Source organism: Diceros bicornis, chromosome 4 (assembly GCF_020826845.1).
Source record: "Diceros bicornis minor isolate mBicDic1 chromosome 4, mDicBic1.mat.cur, whole genome shotgun sequence".
Taxonomy (NCBI): Eukaryota; Metazoa; Chordata; class Mammalia; order Perissodactyla; family Rhinocerotidae; genus Diceros; species Diceros bicornis.
In genome coordinates this window covers 2,105,954-2,125,264 of record NC_080743.1, presented here as the reverse complement: position 1 = coordinate 2,125,264, position 19,311 = coordinate 2,105,954, and the positions used below count along the sequence as shown (strand labels likewise).

The window sequence follows — 19,311 nt, the reverse complement described above, 5'->3', positions numbered from 1 at the left end:
TGTGTAAAGCACTTAGAACCGTGTCTGGCAAATAGAAAGTACTCAAAACGCTAGTTATTATATCATGTGAAATGACCTTTTAACCTGTGTATGTGTGTATAATCAGCCCTACATAAAAGAAATTTTTCATCAAGTTAATAGCTTTTTTGCAAAAGGAAGATTTAACATAATGAATTTCAGTTTAAATTGTAAATTGTCAAGCAAAACTTTACGAAATGAACCATTTCCAAATTTCTATTCTTAGAAATGCCTCTTCCTGGTATAAAATAGAGGCCCTTTCTTTTGATGATCTAGGATTAAGGGCTTTTGGATATAGTAGTTACAGTGGAGATAGTACACCATTGTGGTCAAGAGTATGATTCTGGAGAGGGACTGGCTGGATTGGAATCCTGGCTCTGCTCTTCTTCAGCTCTGTGACCCTTGGTCAAATTATTTAGCTTTTCTTTACCTCTATTTTCTTATCTGTCAAGTGAAGATAATTCCTACTTTGTAGGGTTGTATAAAGATTAAAAATTAGTATTTTTAAAGCACTTAGAACACTACCTGGTATATAGTAAACACTACACAGTATTGTATATTAGCTATTTTTTTGGTAATTAAAAACAATCAATGCATTTATGCCCATTCTGTAATATTTTACTGATGAATATCATCTAATCTCATGTTAAGATGACATAAGTTAGGAAACTTTCCTAGAATCTGGTTTTCTGAGTTTTGGTTTCTTGGACCTTTGTAAGTACAGGAATTATGTCCTTTGTTTAGCCTGTGTATACTTTTTCTAAATGTCCAGTACAGAACCACATAAATATTTCTGTTTGTAACAGAAGTAAGAATGCAAGCAAATAAAAATATACAAATACAAATCCTTCCACTAATGAAGAAGAAAAACAAAAAAATTTCCTTATTCTTCATTTTCATCTTACCCTTGCCACAGGTACATGTTATGGGATTATAAAAGTGTATGTTGAACTACTGAAGAAATTTGAATTTTCTCCCTCTTTTTTAAAGGGAAAAGTTAGTGTTGTGATCATTGGTCATGAAGGGCATATTTCAAAACTTCTCTTAACTAAACTGTCTGCTTTTCTGGCTTAAAACTATTGACCCTGATATTTCATCTACTTTCTGGTTGAGGGGGAATTGAGATGGGCCAACTTCTCTTCTCTATTGTACTATAAGCTGTTTATTGGCAAGACCTATATCTGTGTTTAATTTATATCCCATACAGGGATATAAATTCTTTACATGTTGGAGAAACAATAAATATTTGTTGAATGAGTGAGAGAATGATAAAGTCATAACATGAGAGTTTTCCAAGCACAAAATTTGCGTATAGTAGATGCTCACCCCTTTTTGATATTGGAGGTTCTTTTTAGAGAAAGGACTATGAAAAGTAGCCCCTTCCATGTGTAAAAGTAACTGGACACTAATACCAAAGAGAGGCTGTTTGTTGGAATTTCCTTCCATTTTGGTTACTATACTAGACTATGACACTTTTTGCACAACTTACACAATGCCTCACGTGTAACACTAACAGATAGATTAAAGACAATGGTCACGTATTCTTGGTTTATAGTATATTTTCTCTGGGAAGAAATATCTGGGTAATTTTTTTTTCTTATAGTAGTTTGACATGTTAGTCAATATAATGAAAGTCAACAATTTGCCTAATTACAAGCTGCAGAAGAGTGTCAAGCTGTGGGAAAATGTAATGAAAATAGTAATTTTATAAATGATTCTACATCTACTTTTAATGCCTCCTGTCTGAGTACACATTGTTAAAGGCAGAATCTAACCTTTGCTTGAACCTGTGCCTATTTAAATAGAACCCTGATCAAATATAGCCAGTAATGTTATAAAAATTAAAAATTTTTATGCGGAAGAAAACAAGAAACTCAGCAAAATTAGGCTCTAATCTAAGCATTCCTAGTTTCTAAGAACTAATATACAAAACTTCTTGGCTACATAGAATTGTAGGACATTTAGGAGATTTGTTTAAATTCCAAGCAAAGCAAAGTCCTTTATCCTCCCCTAGGTTGTGCAATCTTAGGGAGATAACGACTTCCAAATAAAACACAGGGCATTTTGGCTCTTTTGAATATAGTATCCCCTTTAATGTTTTCCTTTTTACTGTGATGGTTTGTTTTTGAATTCATATGTTTAGTAGAAAGATTCTGAAAGTAACTGAGAAAAACACATTTATAAATAGAAATGTTTATATTAACTAAAGAATAATGCCAGAGTACTACATTAGCGCCCCTTTCCTCTCCTGTCCAGAACAGCACTGTCCAATGGAAATATAGTGTGAGCTATACTTGTAAAAAAACTAAAAAGAAACAAGTGAAATTAATTTTAATAGTATATTTTATTTAATGCAATATATCAAAAGTTATCTTTTCAACATGTGGTCAATATAAAAATATTAATTAGATATTTTATATTCTTTTTTCATATTAAGTCTTCCAAATCTGGTGTGTATTTTATACTTACAGCATCTCTCAATTAGAACAGGCAAGTATCAAGTGCTTGGTAGTCTTACTACACTATTTTATTGGACAGCTCAGATCCAGAAGATGAGTGACCTTTGAAGGAATCATTTTATCTTACTTTTTTTCATGCTCACTATTAATAAATGTTAAATTTTTTTTATGTTGAAAGTACTTTTTGTGGAATCTCAGATATTTCAAAAATTTTTTATTTAAAAAATAAAAATCTTGACTCTTCACTATTAACATTTTGGGGTCTATCATACCAGATCACTTAAAGGATTAGCTAAACATAATTTTTTTCCAACACATATGGGATCGTGATATATATAGCTCATGTTATATATATAAATCAATTTAAAAAGTTCATAGATGTTGACTATGAAATTATGATTTCTCTTGTCAGATTATCCTTCAGAAGGGTTGTGCCAGTTTATATCCCTACAAAGAGTATATGAGAGTTCCTGTTTTCCCATGAATTTTTACTGATGCTTTGAATGAGATAGACAAAAAATATCAATAAATCTAATAGGCAAATATTTCTAGTTTATTTTGCTGTCCATCTATTTTGCTGTCTTTGTAAATTTCCTGAGTATTATGTAAGTCCCCCCATCAAACTCCTCCTTTTTTTGTTTGTCTCTTTCTGACTAGTTTTAGGAATTATTTACTTATTACGGATACTAACTCTTTGTTATATAGGGAACAGTGTTTTTCCAATTTGTTGTCTGTCTTCCACCTATGTTTATGGTATCATCTGCTCTGTAGAAGCTTTAAAATTTGTCTTTTATGATTCTTATGGCTCATGCTCAGAAAAGTCTTCCTCACCTATAAAATATGGTTTCATTAAAGCTTTTCTAGTACTTTTATGGTTTTATTTTTTATTATTTAAACCTTTGATTAATCTGGAATTTATTTTGAGGAGGAGGTAAAATAGGAATTCAGCTTTTTTACCTAAGTGGCTAGTCAGCTATGTCAACACTTTTCATTAATTTGCCTTCTCTGCTGATTTGAAATTCTTCCGAAGGAGTAAATGCAGGGTAAAGACTTACTAGGTCTATATGGGAATTTATTAGTGGAGTCTCTAGTCAAATGGAAAAGAATCTGGATCCAATTGCAAACTTTTCACCTTCAGAATTTAAAGTTGTGTTGCTTATATTGGAAATCAAGCATAGCTTATAGATGATGTTCAATTAATTCCCTTTTAACCTGGAATTGAAACGCCTGGAAATGTTAAGTAACTGAATATTTGTGTGCATTCTGTGCTGTTCATTCATTCATTCATTCATTCATTCATTCAATATGATTCACTGTTTTAGGCATTGAGAATATCGTAGTTAACTAGATAGATAAAGTCCTTACCCTCATGGAGCTTGGGCTTTATTAAAGGAGATATGTAAATAAGAAATAATACATAAATGAACAAGATAATTTAGGATTATTTTAAGCGTGTTGTTTAAGAGTTGTGAATGGAATAACAAAGTGATGTGATGGGGAGGAGGTAAAGGTAAGGCTTTCTGAGACTTGAAAGATGGAAAGGGGCCAATCATGTCCGTGTCCACAAAGCTAAGACAGTAGTAATCCCACTGCAGAGATTCTGAGGGGCTGGGGAAGCATGATGTGTTTTGCTTCTCTGTGTGTTTTGCATGTCTATGCTATTTGCAAATTTCTCGTTGAAATTTGTGGGCAGATTCTTTAGTCTCAGTTCCTCTTGTGGGCTCTGGTGACATTCTTTGTTCACAGCACTTGCTATACTGTATTATTCTTTGCTTGTCTGATTCTCCCTCTAGACCATGAGTTCTATGAGGACAAGGACTGTCTTTTATCTCTATGTTCTCAGTGTCTAGCACACTGCATACTCAGTAAAAGTTTGTTACAATGAGGAATTATAAACGTAAGTGAGGCCAATCTGTTATCATGTGCTTTGGACCATGGCCTCTCCCACCATTTCGGGAATCTTACATTCTTGTTCTAGTATCTACAAACTCTGTCTCAGCTGGATTCTTTTCATTAGGGTTTAATCAAACTCCAACCTTTCTAATCTTAAAAAGCTTTCCAAGTCCCCATATTCTGTCTCCAACTATTACATTATCCTTCTCCCCTTCCCAGCTGCACTTTTCATAATCTCACTTATTTCATTTTCTTACCTCCTACGTGCTCTTGAACCTACTTTTATCTGTTTTCAACCTCAGATTATCAGTGACATTCATGTTACTAAATCCAGTTGACATTTTTCAATTCTAACCTCATTTGGCCCCTGAATAGCATTTGACACTTAACTATTTAATTCTTTTTCTATTTTCTTCCCTTGGCTTCCATGTCACTGCACTCTCATGGTTTTCCTTCTTCTTTTTTGTGGGTGCCTTCTCAGTCTCCTGTGCAGGCTCATCCTCCTGTGGCTGACTTAGAATCCTGGAGTTCCTTAAGACTCCATTCTGAGAAGAACACACATGAGTAATTAAGTGCTGCTCCACTTCTCTCATAGTTGATGTCCTTGAGAATGATTCTTAGCACAGGAAAAATGATACATAGATGCAAGATAGAAAAGGTTAAATAAAAACTTTGTAGTAGTGAATTTGAATTTGAAGTATCAATATGAATCCAGGATGAATTTCATGTTAAAAGCATTTCCCCCTAATTCTTTCTGCTTAAATGGCCTAGAAACAATGACTAACCCACAATGAGTGCCCAGACTGTGGCTTGGAAAAAAATTTCTCATTCAAAGAACCACAGCTCCTTGGAGAAATGGCTGATGCCGGGTCTGGGGAGAAACTGTGCAAGAAGAACCTGGAACATCTTGTCATAACAGATAGCAAGAAGCCATCAAAGACTATTACAGCTAAATCAAAGGACTTAGGAGCCAGTTTGAATAGGCTTTTTCATTTGCCAAAGATGGGACAATTTGAACACCAATAAAGATAATAACTGCTGTGTATTGAAAGCCATTAATATGTTTGGTCCATGAGTTTATAAGTGATGCTAAAAAAAAGACTTAATTTGGGGCCGGCCCGGTGGCGCAAGCGGTTGGGTGCGCGCGCTCCGCTGCGGCGGCCCGGGGTTCGCTGGTTCGGATCCCGGGCGCACACCGATGCACTGCTTGGTAGGCCATGCTGTGGCGGCGTCCCATATAAAGTGGAGGAAGATGGGCACCGATGTTAGCCCAGGGCCGTCTCCCTCAGCAAAAAAAAAAAAAGAGGAGGATTGGCAGATGTTAGCTCAGGGCTGATCTCCTCACAAAAAAAAAAAAAAAAAAAAAAAGACTTAATTGATCCCTTTTAGAGGATTGTAATGCAACAACTGATTATTTTGAAAGCTGGCAAATAATGGAAAAGAATCAAGTATTTATTTCTGCCTCTCATATAATGACTCACTGGCTAAGCAAATAGCAGATGGGGAAAAGCACTCTTCATAGAAATAATACCACATATTAAATAAAGAAGGAATGATAGAATATTACCTTTTGGCAACCCTTAATGGGTTAACGGATTTAGGCAATGATCATCATTGTCTACTAATTGCACAAAAAGAGAAACAAGAACCAAACATTTTCCTCCTGATAGAAGGACACAGCACCATTTATGAAGTGATCTTGCCGAAAAAATTTGAACCTAAATACGATCAAGGCTCTACATCCAACTCTCAATTTACAGAAAACATAGAGGAACATGTTAAATGTCACTACAGGGATGCAGTCAATAAAATCCAGCCTCTGGAAAAATCTGCACAAAAGTAGTCCAGTTTCTTCAACAAATATATTGCAAAGGTAGAAGATGAAAAGACTTGCCCTCAGTCAACTAAGTATACATCTCTTCCTCCCATAGCTTCTGCATACCTCTGTCACAACACTACATTGTTTCGAAATGGTCTATTTATAGGCATTTCTGTCCTGTTGGACCATATGTTCCTCAAGACCAGGGAAGGGCTTCTTAATCTTCCTTCATTTCTCTGGTGCACAACATAGTGCCTGACATTTGGTGCAGAATCAATCAATATTCCCTGTACAAATTTTATTTGATGACTTCAGTGGTTAGTCATAGTTATCTTTGATCTTTAGTTCTTTTGAACAGGAAACTGTCGTATGGTAACATTTCCATATTTGCCTTTTGCACTTTTGACAAGTGACTCTTCTCCATTTCTTTAATGACTTTCAGATTGTATGCTTGTTGTCATACACACCCATCCTCCCACGATGGAAATTACGTTATTGCTTTTTTAAATTATAAAGATCATATATTCTAAATGTAAAAAATTTCAAACAAAATAGAAAAGTATGAGACAGAAACTAGAGCCATCATTATTAACCACTATTAATATTTCGAAAACATCCTTTTATCCACCTCCCCACCACCCAAATTTTCCATAAGTAGGGTAATGACACTATACATCCTCCTCTGGAACCTGCTTTTTTTTCATCTAACATGTTGGGTATCTTTTTTCCACATCAGTAAATACTCAGTACTTTGTCATTTTGGGTACAACATAGTAGTCCTTCTTATTAATATACCACAATTTAATTAATCCAGTACTAATGAATGTTATATTTCTAATTACTTGTAATTATTCACTATTATAAAAAAATTCTGGTGAATTTCTTTGAACACACCGATTTGCACATATGTGCAGTTCTCTCCTTAGACTAGAGGTGGGTTTTGGGGTCAAAGGATGTGTTCATTTAAAATTTCTATATTGCCTTACCACCTTCCAGAAAGTTTAGACCTATTTTCATTGCCCCAGCAGTTGATTTAGCAGGATTTTAGAATACTTGAAGTCTTGTTCATTAGCTTTCAGCACTAGTCTTCAGGTAAAGTAACTCTCATTATTTTATTTATTTATTTATTTTTTAAGCCCTCTCTTTGATATTTTTTCTTGGATTATTTCTTTTCTCTGTGTTGGCAGCAGGAACTGATAAAGTTGTGTAAGATGCAAGATCATAAACTGGACATAAAACCAAATAAATGCACAGTAATATGTGATTGTCTTATAGTAACTACCTAATACTGTTATACCTACCATATTGTCATACGTGTTTTTGAACAATAATGCAGAATATTATACCTCTTAAATCCTTGATCACATTTATACAAAAGCTGTATTTATAAATGTCATCCTACTTATATGTGCTTGGAGGAACTAAGATAATATTAGAACTGTCTCTTAACTTCTTAATAATGTTTCAGTCCTACTCATTTATTTCCCAAAAGCCTCTTGTAGAGGAAAGAACGTGTGTTTTTAACCTTGTATTCTGATTTCAGCTTTGCCACTTACTTGGTTGTATGTGAAAATCACTTAACTTTTCTAGGCCTCAATTTATCTGCAAAATTGGGATATATTTAATTGCTATCTATTTGAATGATTGCTCTAAGGATAAATAAAATATTGTATGTGAAAATACTTAGCATAGTGGCTAGCAAATATTAATAATTCAGTATTTGTTCGTCTGTTTCTTTTGTGGCATGTAGTGATACATAGTGTTGTTAAATATGTATTCACTGTCATGCATGCTGTTGCCTTCACAGAAATCTTCTCTACATATACCCTCAGAGTCTCAATTTTGCCAATCGTCAAGGTTCTGCCAGAAATATAACAGTGAAAGTCCAGTTTATGTGCGGGGAAGATCTGAGTAATGCCATGCCGGTAAGAAATGTTCTTTACTATTCCCATACTTCATATGTGGTTTATATGGACATTTTTTTGGTATCACTTGGTTGGCAGCTCTAAACTGGAAATTAGTGTTGTCTTGTAAACCAGAGTTCTAACTGTATTACTTCCTGTACAGATGGTAATGAGTTTACTTGAAGTCTTATTTATTGAGGACTTGGTATATGCTAGGCACTCCCAGAGATACAAAGATGAATAAGGCTTGTAGTCTAGAGGATATAAGGAAATACATAAAATTCTAAAATAGTAACTCTCAAAAGAGAGATCACAATCACTTAGGGTGCTCTAACAAAGCACAGATACCTTTTCTCTGCTCTTGGCACCTGTGATTCTGATTCTCTTCCTTTGGAATGAAATGCCAGGTAAGGGAGGTGGAAAGTGATGGGAAGTATATGAGGTTGTGGTGTGGGTTGAAAATGCTCCCCAGGTGATTCTAACATGTATGATTCTTCCCGTCTTTGCTGAGAAAATCAGGCAATAGTTCTCAACCTTGGCTATATATTACACTCACCTGGGGAGCTTTTAAAATACCAATGCCCGGATTGAATCTTATTCCAATTAAATTATAATCTCTGGGGGTGGGAACCAGGCAGGTATCAGTATTTTTAAATCTCCCCAAGGGATTACATTTTGCAGCCAATATTGAGAACCAAGGTATGCGCCAATTATTAGAAGATTGGTATAGGAATTCAGAGGCATAAGTGTTCAGAGGTAGGAGAGAATGCCTTGCTGAGGTAACAAGCAAGTCTTACCTGGAGGAGGTATATCTGAACTAAAACCCTAGGTCGTTAAAATGTTAGTGGCAATGAGTTTAGGCGGTGGGGGAAGGAAAGTGATTCAAGTTGGAGAAGGTCCTTCAACAGAGGTACAGTGGTGAGTTGCCGGTGAGCCAGAAGCGTGAAAGATAAGTCAGAAATAGTAGGTTGAGGCCAGACTGGGGAGATTCTTGACTGCCCGATTGTCATTTAGGATTTGTGGGACACTAATAAATGCAAGTTCCAGGAAAGTCAGTGTTTGGCTCAACTGAAGTTAGTAACATGGAATAGGAGCATGCTGTCTCTGTAGATGTACAACCTCTGAGAACCCTGGTGGAATGAAAATGAAGTAAGAAAGGTACATTGTTAACAGGGTTTTATTTTAGCCTTCTGTGTCCGTCATTTGAATCCAATTCTTCTGATTTTCTACTTACTAGGAAAGCAATACATTTTCTTCTCCCCTATTACCTCAGTTTCATCAGCTTTTAAAGATTTTGACAGCAGCAAGCACAAATTATTCATCTTTGTATTCTTCTGTGGCAACTGTTTCAGATCCTTGCATATAATATGTGCTGAATAAATATTTGTTGAATAACTGTAGAATTTATTTTGAGGTTTGGAATTAGCATTTCATGCTCTTTACCAGCTCTTCATTTCTGCTGAAGGAATGAACGTGCTATCATAGTTGATGAAAAGATACTGGATTGTGAAAATAGATGCTTTGTTATGCTATATGTGAATTGGCGTATGAATTTGAGCTTATGGCAAATGAAGTATATGTACAATAATCTGTTTTTATTGTTTGCCAACAAACTCTTCTTATCTTAGCATGGATGTGGCCTCCTCCACAGAGCCCCAGCTGGGTGCAGCCACACGGACAGTTTGACCTCCCTCTTTGGGTGCTCCCATAGCATCTTCTCCCTTCTTTTATCGGCCTTGTCACTCTGTGATTATATGCTTATTTCTTCATCTTGTCCACTAGATTGTGAGCTCCTTGGGGGCAGGGACCGTGTCTTACATCTATGTCTTGATGTCTGTTGTAGTTCTTGGCACATAATTGATGCTCAGTTCATGTTGATGAATGATTAAATATACATATCAAATGGTCAAAAAAGGAACACTTTCTACTTTTTATCATTCATGTTATGAAAATAAATTACCTTGTGAAAAATGATAACTTCTCAGAGGGGAAAAAAGGTACTACATTCCTTTCACTTACATGAAAATATAATGCTTTTATGTTTATGTGAGTGGCCTGTTTGAAAGAATGTGTAAACATAGATACATTGAGTTTGCCTATTTTTTTTTAAGTAAGAACTATTCAAAGGGTCGTAAGATAATTTTTTGGTCATATAATATCATATGATAAAATCATAAACTTCATAATTCTGGCACTGGAATAACATTTTATAAAAACATAGTAACATATTCTTAGCAAATTGATGAAATTAGACTTATCTAGAAGAGTCGTAATTATTACACTTTTACATACCCTTAAAATAAAAGGACCTGCTTGAAATGTTGCAAAAAGAAACACAAATACCTGTTAATATGTTCTTTTTATTTAGGGATGGTGCCAATCAATTGTTTTGTAGAAGGAATAGACTTTGAGTTGTTTTATCAGTTGTGTTGATGGAAGTGCAGTGACATGTCCACGTGCCTATTCATGCGTATGTAGGAATGCCTGGCCAGCCGTAAGAGTTTAATCTGTGGTTAGATAACATTGCAAGCCTAACTGTCTTGCAAAGGAATCATAGCTATGACCTTGACATCATTAAGCCATTTATCTAATCAGCTGCCCTAATTAACCACAGTATTGCTGTATTAAAATTAAAAGAGGCAGATATACAAGACCGATTTATTTTACCTCTAAACCTACTCCAAAAGTAGTATTGTATTTTTTTAATGTGGTGGACTTTTTTTTTAACACATATGTAAGAATATGAGAATGGAGCTCCTCCTCCATTGTAGTGTAGCTTGCAGGGAGTATTGGAAACAAAGGATACATAGCTTGATCTAAAATAGGATTTTTTATTTTAGAATGACTGCTGTTTCAGTGGAGAAGCCACCAATTTGTATAGTAGATATATGCTACCATTCTAGAACCATATTTCTTATATAAATTCCAGATGATATGCTACATCCACATTTTAAAATGAATTCTTCACCTTCTTTAAGAAAAAGAAATGTACCTTACTGCCCAATAGATATAAATATAATGGATAGAAACTTTTTGAATGTTTGAATGTCAGATGGGTCTGTAGTTCGAAAGAAATTTATAGTTAAGCAATTGAACTTATGAATGAACGTCGGTAGGCACATTGTTCTTCATTGGGCTGATTTTGCCCATTGTTTTCGAAGTTATTAAATCAGACAAATTCTTACATAGATATGAAACATCCAGCATTTATGACAACAAAGTTTCAACATGCTGTTATTTGTTACAGGTAATCTTTGGTAAATCTAGCTGTTCAGAATTTTCAAAGGAAGCCTATACAGCCGTAGTATATCATAACAGGTACTGAATTCAAATATTTCTTTCAAAGTTACTCACTTCTCAGTGGCATTGTTAGCACTCACGTTAGTGTGTTTACCAAATGCTTTGTTGCACTGAATGTGCAAATTCAAGACAGTTGACATCAGAGTTATAATTTTCAACCTGTAGATGCACATTCTCCATAGACATCTCAAATATAAGACTTTATACACAAAACATCTTTTCTATCAAATTCTCTGATCTTTTCATTTTATTATATTGTTATAGATTATCATTTGGCCTCTGGTCCTCTGGTCTTTCCGTGTTATTTTCCCCTGACACTTTGTAGTTTTACTTAACTCTTTACTAAGCTTGAACCCATTAGTCAGTTAAATTGGTGGTATTCTCAACATCCAGTAATCCTTTGACTTAGTGCCTTTCCATTTTACTTCTTTGGGAAATTGTTAACTTTGGATAACCTTTAACTTCTGCTTTCTTTTCTTTTTTTTTTGATTATTGACTGTTGTTGGAGAAAAATCACAAAAATGTACTAATCAGGGCTATTGATGTTATTTTATCATATGCTGGGGCTACAGTAATTTATTTGATCTTCTTTTGGCCCCACTACTCTTCGTGATCTTTTGTCATCATTGTTTACCTCTCTCAGTTGGCAATGGCCATTTGAAGACTTTCTCCCCTCTCTTCTTGCTCTTTTTCTGTTAACTTTACTCTTACTGTCCCTACTTTATTAAGTTGATTGAGACCCTCAAACTAGGGATCCATCAGCTTCTCTGCTCTTCACCTCAGTATCTCCGTGTGATCTGCCTTTCCTTCTGTTTCAAAGATAGTAGTAACTTAACCCTGCACAATGTGAATCTTTTCACTTCTGCTCTCACCCATCTTATCCAGCCTCTTCCAGAATGTGACTCCGTCAGTTATCCCTTCTCTGCATCATCAGTCCCCTGCTTCATGGGCTCCATCTCTTACTGTGAAGAAGAAGCTTAAGTTTCCTGTACTTAAAAAAACAAAACAAAACAAAAGTCTTTCTTCAGTACTATTGTGTAGCATGGTTTTTCCTTGCCCTCCTTAAATCTTTCTTCTTTCTCATCTTTATTTTACCGCCCTCTCTCAGTTTCCTTCTATCTCTTTGAGCACTTTTTTTTTTCTGTAGTAATTACTCTAATTTTTCTTTGTAAGTATAGACATTGCACACAAGACACTAAGATTTTGCCCTTAACCCTGTCTTTCTATAATCTTCTCTCTCTAAATAATCTTACATGTATTTCTTTGAGTTACCTTCAGTGAAAATGCTGCTACTTTTATGTTTATGTGGATTGTTCCCAGCTCTTTATTTTCAATCATAACCTTCTTTCTGAGGTACCGACATGTATTTTCAGTGGCCTGTTGGGCATATTAATTTGAGTGCCCTACTGCCTTCTTAATTCTGTGTATTTATCCCTTACCCTGTTCCAGACCCTATCTCTGTCTGATTCTTTATCTTTAGTACCATTTTTCCAGACCACCATTTTTCCAGTTACTCTGACTCAAAATTTAAGACATCCTTCCTTTCCTTCTTCTTTTCTCTAGTATCCAATCATCTTTTACGTTTTGATGATTTTATTTCTGCCTCATCACCAAACATACCCTGTGCTGTCCTGTTTCTGGGCCTTTCTTGGATCTTTTTTTCTATTATAATACTGATTCCCTCTATTTATTGAACTCTTACTCATTCTCTAAGGCCCATATTATATGTCTCTTCCTAAATACAATTCCCTGATCTAAAACTTGAAGTAATCTGTTCAGCTCTGTTCTTGAAGCACTTAACCTTATATGCTCTATACCAGGAGTTGGCAAACTTTTTCTGCAAAGGGCCAAATAGTATATATTATTTATAGGCCTTGTGAGCCATATGGTCTCTGTTGCAACTACTCAACCCTGCTGTTGTAGTACAAAAGCAGCCATAGACAATAAATCAAGTTGCATGGCTGTCTTCCAATAAAATTTTATTCATGGACACTGAAATTTGAATTTCATATAATATTTCAATATTTAAAATATTATTCTTTTCATTTTTTTGGATAATTTAAAAATGTAAGAACCATTCTTGGTTTGTAGGCTATATAAAACCAGGCAGTAGACTGGATTTGGCCTGTGGGCCATAGTTTGCCAACTCCTGCTTTATAGCATAGCTATTGATATATGTATGTCTTATTTCTATTTCTACTAAATTATATATTTTTTGAGAGTAACTACTTTTTTGTGTTTATTTTTAAAACCACCACAAAAGTAATACAATGCTTAGCCTACTGGTGGGCAGTTAAAAATACTTGTTGATGAATAACTTATGTATGTTTAATTTTCCATAAAAGCCTTTACATAATATGATTTCAGGAAAGAAATGAACTAAAATACTCAACACTAGGAAAGATATTGATAGTAATTTCTAAATGTATCTCAGTTTGTGGCTAGGTCTTTATTTTTGTTGCTCTCAGCATTAGTAGAATTAAAATGGCAGTATTGTCTAATGTTGCTAATAAATTCAACTTTCTCGTAATTCAGTGGTGGTTAGTGAGATCAGTAGTAAGACGTATAGCATCATTTACTCATCAGAGTTGTCTAATTCTCACATGGTTAACAGCAAGCATTAGCAGTCTTTCTTGTGAGTATTAAAAGCCTCATTCCACTTAATATTTCTGTGATCAAATTTACACCTGTTAGCATTTTTGAGGCTTGTTTGAGATGGAAGGATATTTGATCTATTAGCATCTGAAAAAAAAAAAAATAATTGGCGAGACAGCCTTCACTTTAAAGGTAGTTGGAGCCATATGGTTTGGATCATTTTCACTGAATATAACTCTGAGAGATACTAACTGAATATGGAAGGTTGGGATAAGGTTCTACCCCTTTTAAGTCTACATTATAAATAGCAGCCATGCTTTCTGATAAAAATGCTCCTAGGGACCACTCTCAATGAATATTGAGATGAAAATGCCATTGGTTTGATCAAATATGATATTTATTGTATTCTTATAGTGGCTGGGGGCACTTCTCAACTGTAGGACAGATGCAATTTGTGGGTGTTCCCTGATTTTTTTCTTTTTTCCTTTTTTTTTTGAGCTGTCACTCAGTACACTAACTAGTCCATGTTTTGGTAACATTATTTGTTTCTTTAGCAATGGAATAATTAATATAAGACATTGCTTAGGGAGTCCAACTTGACACTAAGTTGACTAAAAATACTTTTGTTTTTTTTTTTACAAAAGAATAATACAAATTAGTCTTAATATGGAGCTGTATTCCTATAATAGAAAAATGTTTTTCTGTGGTATAGTTTTAAAATATACACTTGAAAAACTTATATTATTTTTTCCATGTAATGTGTATCAGAATTGGTTTATAAATATAGAAAGCTTTGCCCTAGTCTCCTCCTTTATATAGTTTCTACTCTAATGAAGATCTCAGCATCAAGGTGGTGATTATTAATGAATTTTTGAATAGTAGGATTACTCAGCACATTAATAAAAGTGGAGTGAGAAATTTCAGAAACAGCTGCAGCTCCCTCCTCTGGATGTAGGAGATAGTTACTTAGATTTGGGGAATAAAGAAAAATATTTTGGACTAGAAGAAAAATTAAGTATGAATCCTGAAATTATTTTAAAATTACTCAAATTACAAATGCAATGATGGTTTATTTTGAACACATTGCTGACTATTGATGTGTTTTGTGTTGTTTTTTGCGTGAAGGTCTCCTGATTTTCATGAAGAAGTCAAGGCTAAACTCCCTGCTGCTTTAACTGACCAGCATCACTTGCTGTTTACTTTTTACCATGTTAGTTGTCAGCAGAAACAAAATACTCCTCTTGAGACTCCTGTTGGATATACAGTAAGCATATTTTTGTTAAGTACTTAGCTCTTTGATCTTAAAAATAATTACAGTATATAGGAGCTAGTTGGTGTTCATTGTTGTTTTAGTATTCCTCATCTGATTCCCTACGTTGTTAGGAAGTCGTCATAACAAGAAAATGCTCATTCATGTAATTAACTAATATAATTAATTAACGTGTAAACACTTAGGTGTTGCTCCTGATTATTGTGTGTTTACTCAAGTGTACAGTATAAATATAATAGTTTTAAGGGGTTTTCAGAAGAGAATGGTTTGACTATAAAATGATTAAAAGAGACCCTTGGCAATTGAAACCCTTTTTGCTTTAATTAAAGGCAATTAAAATCCTTGAGTATTTTTGAAAATCATTATGGTTGAATTGCAAAGGTAAACCTAAGGTGAAGGACATCATAATGTGCTATGCCTTCATCCAAAAGAGGAAATCAACATTTGATTCATTTTTTTTGTCTCTTGTAGTTTGTGACATGACTTTTGCTAAATGTAGGAAAATAAATTTATTATGTTCATACTTTTTAGTTTTGTTTTCAACATTCCTAGCTAATCAAATTTTTCTTTCCCTATTTACATTGACACTATTACTCCAGTTTAAAATGGATTCCCTTTGTGGCCTTTTTCTACTACAAACTTTCCCTTGGATAGCAAGGATCTCCTATAGATTTAAGTATTGCATAGTTAGTTAGTAATAAGAATGTTTTTGGAATCCTCCTCAATAAAATATTGTTGGGGAAACTTTTCTTTAGAGAAATTATGAAGGCCTATTATGATTACTTTCATAATTAAATCCCCTTGGTGTTTGATGATGTGAGACAGATTTGGCTCATACCAACTTCTTAAAACAGATCTTCCAAGTAATTACTTTTGTAACAAATATTTAAATTAATATTGTTTCCTTTTTATTTAAAAGTGGATACCAATGCTTCAGAATGGACGATTAAAGACTGGGCAGTTTTGCCTACCAGTCTCGCTGGAAAAACCACCACAGGCTTATTCCGTACTGTCTCCTGAGGTCAGTATCTCTCACGTGGAAATTCTCCAGGTTGAATGAAAGGGAGTTTTCATTACAAAGGTGTGTTTCTCAGACAAGACCTTGCTACTCTAAGTATGTAGATAATGAAGTAATAGTGTTATTTTCTCCTATAACTAAAATTAACTCTATAGAATACTTAGAAATCTTTATACTCTTTTTAAAAATATAAGTATATCCATTTTAAAACCAAAATATACATGAAATATAAACTCGAAAAGATAAATTTGGAGAATTTTCATATTGTAACATGAGAAGCTTCTTTAAATAAATGAATATTTCTTTCTTTTAGTAGACAACAATTCACTAAAAGGCTGGAGGAGAAACAAATTTAAATTAATTTTTTAGAATCTTTTTGTAATTGATGATCATATATGTGAAAATAAACATTCAGTACAAGAGACATTAGCAGTTTCGATGATGACATATGTGAGTTGAAAGAAACACAAACATTGGAAAAATCTCTCAAGCATCAGTAGTCACTGTTCAAAAACCAGAGCACTTTTTGAGAGAACTATTACATGATTATCACCAAAGTCTCTTAATGCTTTGACTATACTATTTTTAAACGTTAATCTGAAATATGTCTTATGAATGTTCTCCTGGTGGCATTTATTTTCACAGTAGAATTCAAAAAGCATTCACAAACAAATATGTATTGTTTTTATTTAGAAAAGAAGCAGTGTAAGGGTACTGCTCTGACCTCCTTTCTCACCATTCTCTATCACTCACTCAGCTCTAGCCACGTAGCACACCACCTTGGCTGTTCCTCAGACATGAAAAGCACATTCCCATCTCAGGCCCTTTGCACTTCCCTCTGCTGGCGATGCTCTATCACAAGGCCAGCTTCTTCGTTTCATTCAGATATCCACTCAGATACCACCTCTTCAGAGAGGTTGTCTCTGGTTACTTTGCTTGATCCTCATAATACTTATCACTGACTTGATAGTTCATATATTTTTGTTTATCTGTTTATTATCTATGGAGTATAAACTCCATGAGGATAGGGACTTTTTCTTTTGCATTGCTGTATCTACATGTACTTAGAATAGTGTTTGGCTCATAGTAAGGAGTCAATAAATATTTATTAAATGAATGAATAAAGGCAGTAGGAAAGAAATATGACTCCTTCTTTCTCCCTCCCCCTACCCCCTGCCAAATCTTTTTTTCAGTTTTCCGGGAACACATCTTTTCAGTAAAATAAGTTAATCTTCTGTCAGGGGTAGCATTATATATTTAAGAGAGAAATATTTTAAAAGAAAATATGATTTTTCAAAAGTTATGCATTTGTTCCTACTTAATTGATTTGCAAATGCGGTGTCAGCTTTCTAAAGGGAGGCTGATGATTTTCTTCTAGCTGCTACACTGTGTATGCTCATATATAAAGAATATGGTGAGCGGGCTGGCCCGGTGGCTTAGCTGTTAAGTGTGCGTGCTCCGCTACTGGCGGCCCGGGTTCGGATCCCGAGGGCGCGCACCGATGAACCGCTTCTCCGGCCATGCTGAGGCTGCGTCCCACATACAGCAACTAGAAGGATGTGCAACTACAACGTACAACTATCTACTGGGGCTTTGGGGAAAAAAAAAAAGGAGGAGGATTGGCAATAGATGTTAGCTCAGAGCCGGTCTTCCTCAGCAAAAAGAGGAGGATTAGCACAGATGTTAGCTCAGGGCTGATCTCCCTCCCAAAAAAAAAAAAGAATATGGTGATAATTTGGGCTTGACTATAGACATATAGTGTGGCTGATTGACATGTGAGATAGACCACCTGATTAAGTGCTTAAGCTTTTGTATATTTTAATTACCATATTAAAAGAACGGTATATATTCTTAGCTTTATTATTATATTTAAAGAATAGTATATATTATTAGTTTTAGTGCTTAATTTAAAACAAATGAGAGATAATTATTTAAAGATTCAACTTTTATAGGTCATTGCTTAATGCAATTTTGTATTTACTTCCTGGGCTGAGGTTGGGCTCACTTTGGTTCAGAAGGTTAGAGACCTTCTGATATCTGTTAACTTCAAAAGCTCTTTGGGCCTTAGATTGTGAAGTTTGCCATATAAACATGCTTAGGTACTGATAAACTAATTTCCATAACTAGCAAACTATTGCATTATGATATTTGACTCGATGATTTCAATGATCAGTGGATCATTTTCTTCTTAAAACTGGGTATAGAGGAAGGTAAACCCTTGTGTGGCTTTGTTTCATCTCATCTTTTTGGTTTTCAGTTGTTTCTCCCTTAAATTTTTGTGTACCTTTTACTCGGGACCTGTAAGCCCTCTTCTCAAATAGGACTGCTGACTGCAGTTCATGTGAACAGTACTCCAAAGTGGTGTAGTGTATAACTTGCACAAAAATCAAGATGCTCTTGACTCCTACTGTTAGTTGATGAATCCTAAATCTGTGTCTCTGCTCATCCATTTTTTGCCATTTATTTGTCTGGTAAATTAAAGTGCCTGGTGATGTCTTTACCAGGATGTTACACAGATATCTCAAACATAAAATCTGCAAAATTGGACTCATTCTTGTAGAATACTGTTGGAACCTTATGGTGAGAAAAAAACCTTGGCCACCAGTATGCCTCCAGAGAGTAATGGTATTCTGGTGAATTTACCCCAGTTCAGTGTCATCAGCTTTTCAGGATCAGTGTTTATGGGGCTCCAGAAAGCAGATTCATGCTTATAAAACTTATAGAAAATTGACATATAGACCAGCGTGGCAATTTTTCTCTCAGTAGGATTATGGTACTCAGCCTGGGGCACTCATCATAATCCCCTGGACCTTAAAATAGTTTTGTTTGATTGTTTTTGCCTAGAATATGTCACAATGAAAAATATAAATACCCTTTATCTCATGAATTATATTTCTAAGTATTTATCCTACAGATATATTTGCATAGATATGCAAAGATCGGCATATAGGATGTTTTTAAACTTGACAGAGGTAACACCTACGTGTGGATAATTATGCTTTTCAATTTATTATTTTATTTAATAATGTAATAAA

The 19,311-nt window shown here is 34.6% G+C and overlaps 1 protein-coding gene across 7 annotated transcripts in view; it reads left to right on the top strand.

The window, feature by feature from the left end:
* The window catches only part of DOCK7 (dedicator of cytokinesis 7), a 185,707-nt gene that overhangs the window by 75,556 nt on the left and 90,840 nt on the right, over positions 1 to 19,311 (top strand). For all 7 annotated transcript variants that reach the window (XM_058538191.1, XM_058538190.1, XM_058538189.1 and 4 more), the window contains exons 15-18: positions 7,997 to 8,114; positions 11,341 to 11,411; positions 15,114 to 15,252; positions 16,178 to 16,279. In XM_058538191.1, coding sequence (XP_058394174.1) covers positions 7,997 to 8,114; positions 11,341 to 11,411; positions 15,114 to 15,252; positions 16,178 to 16,279 — 430 coding nt within the window. The remainder of the gene's footprint in view (positions 1 to 7,996; positions 8,115 to 11,340; positions 11,412 to 15,113; positions 15,253 to 16,177; positions 16,280 to 19,311) is intronic.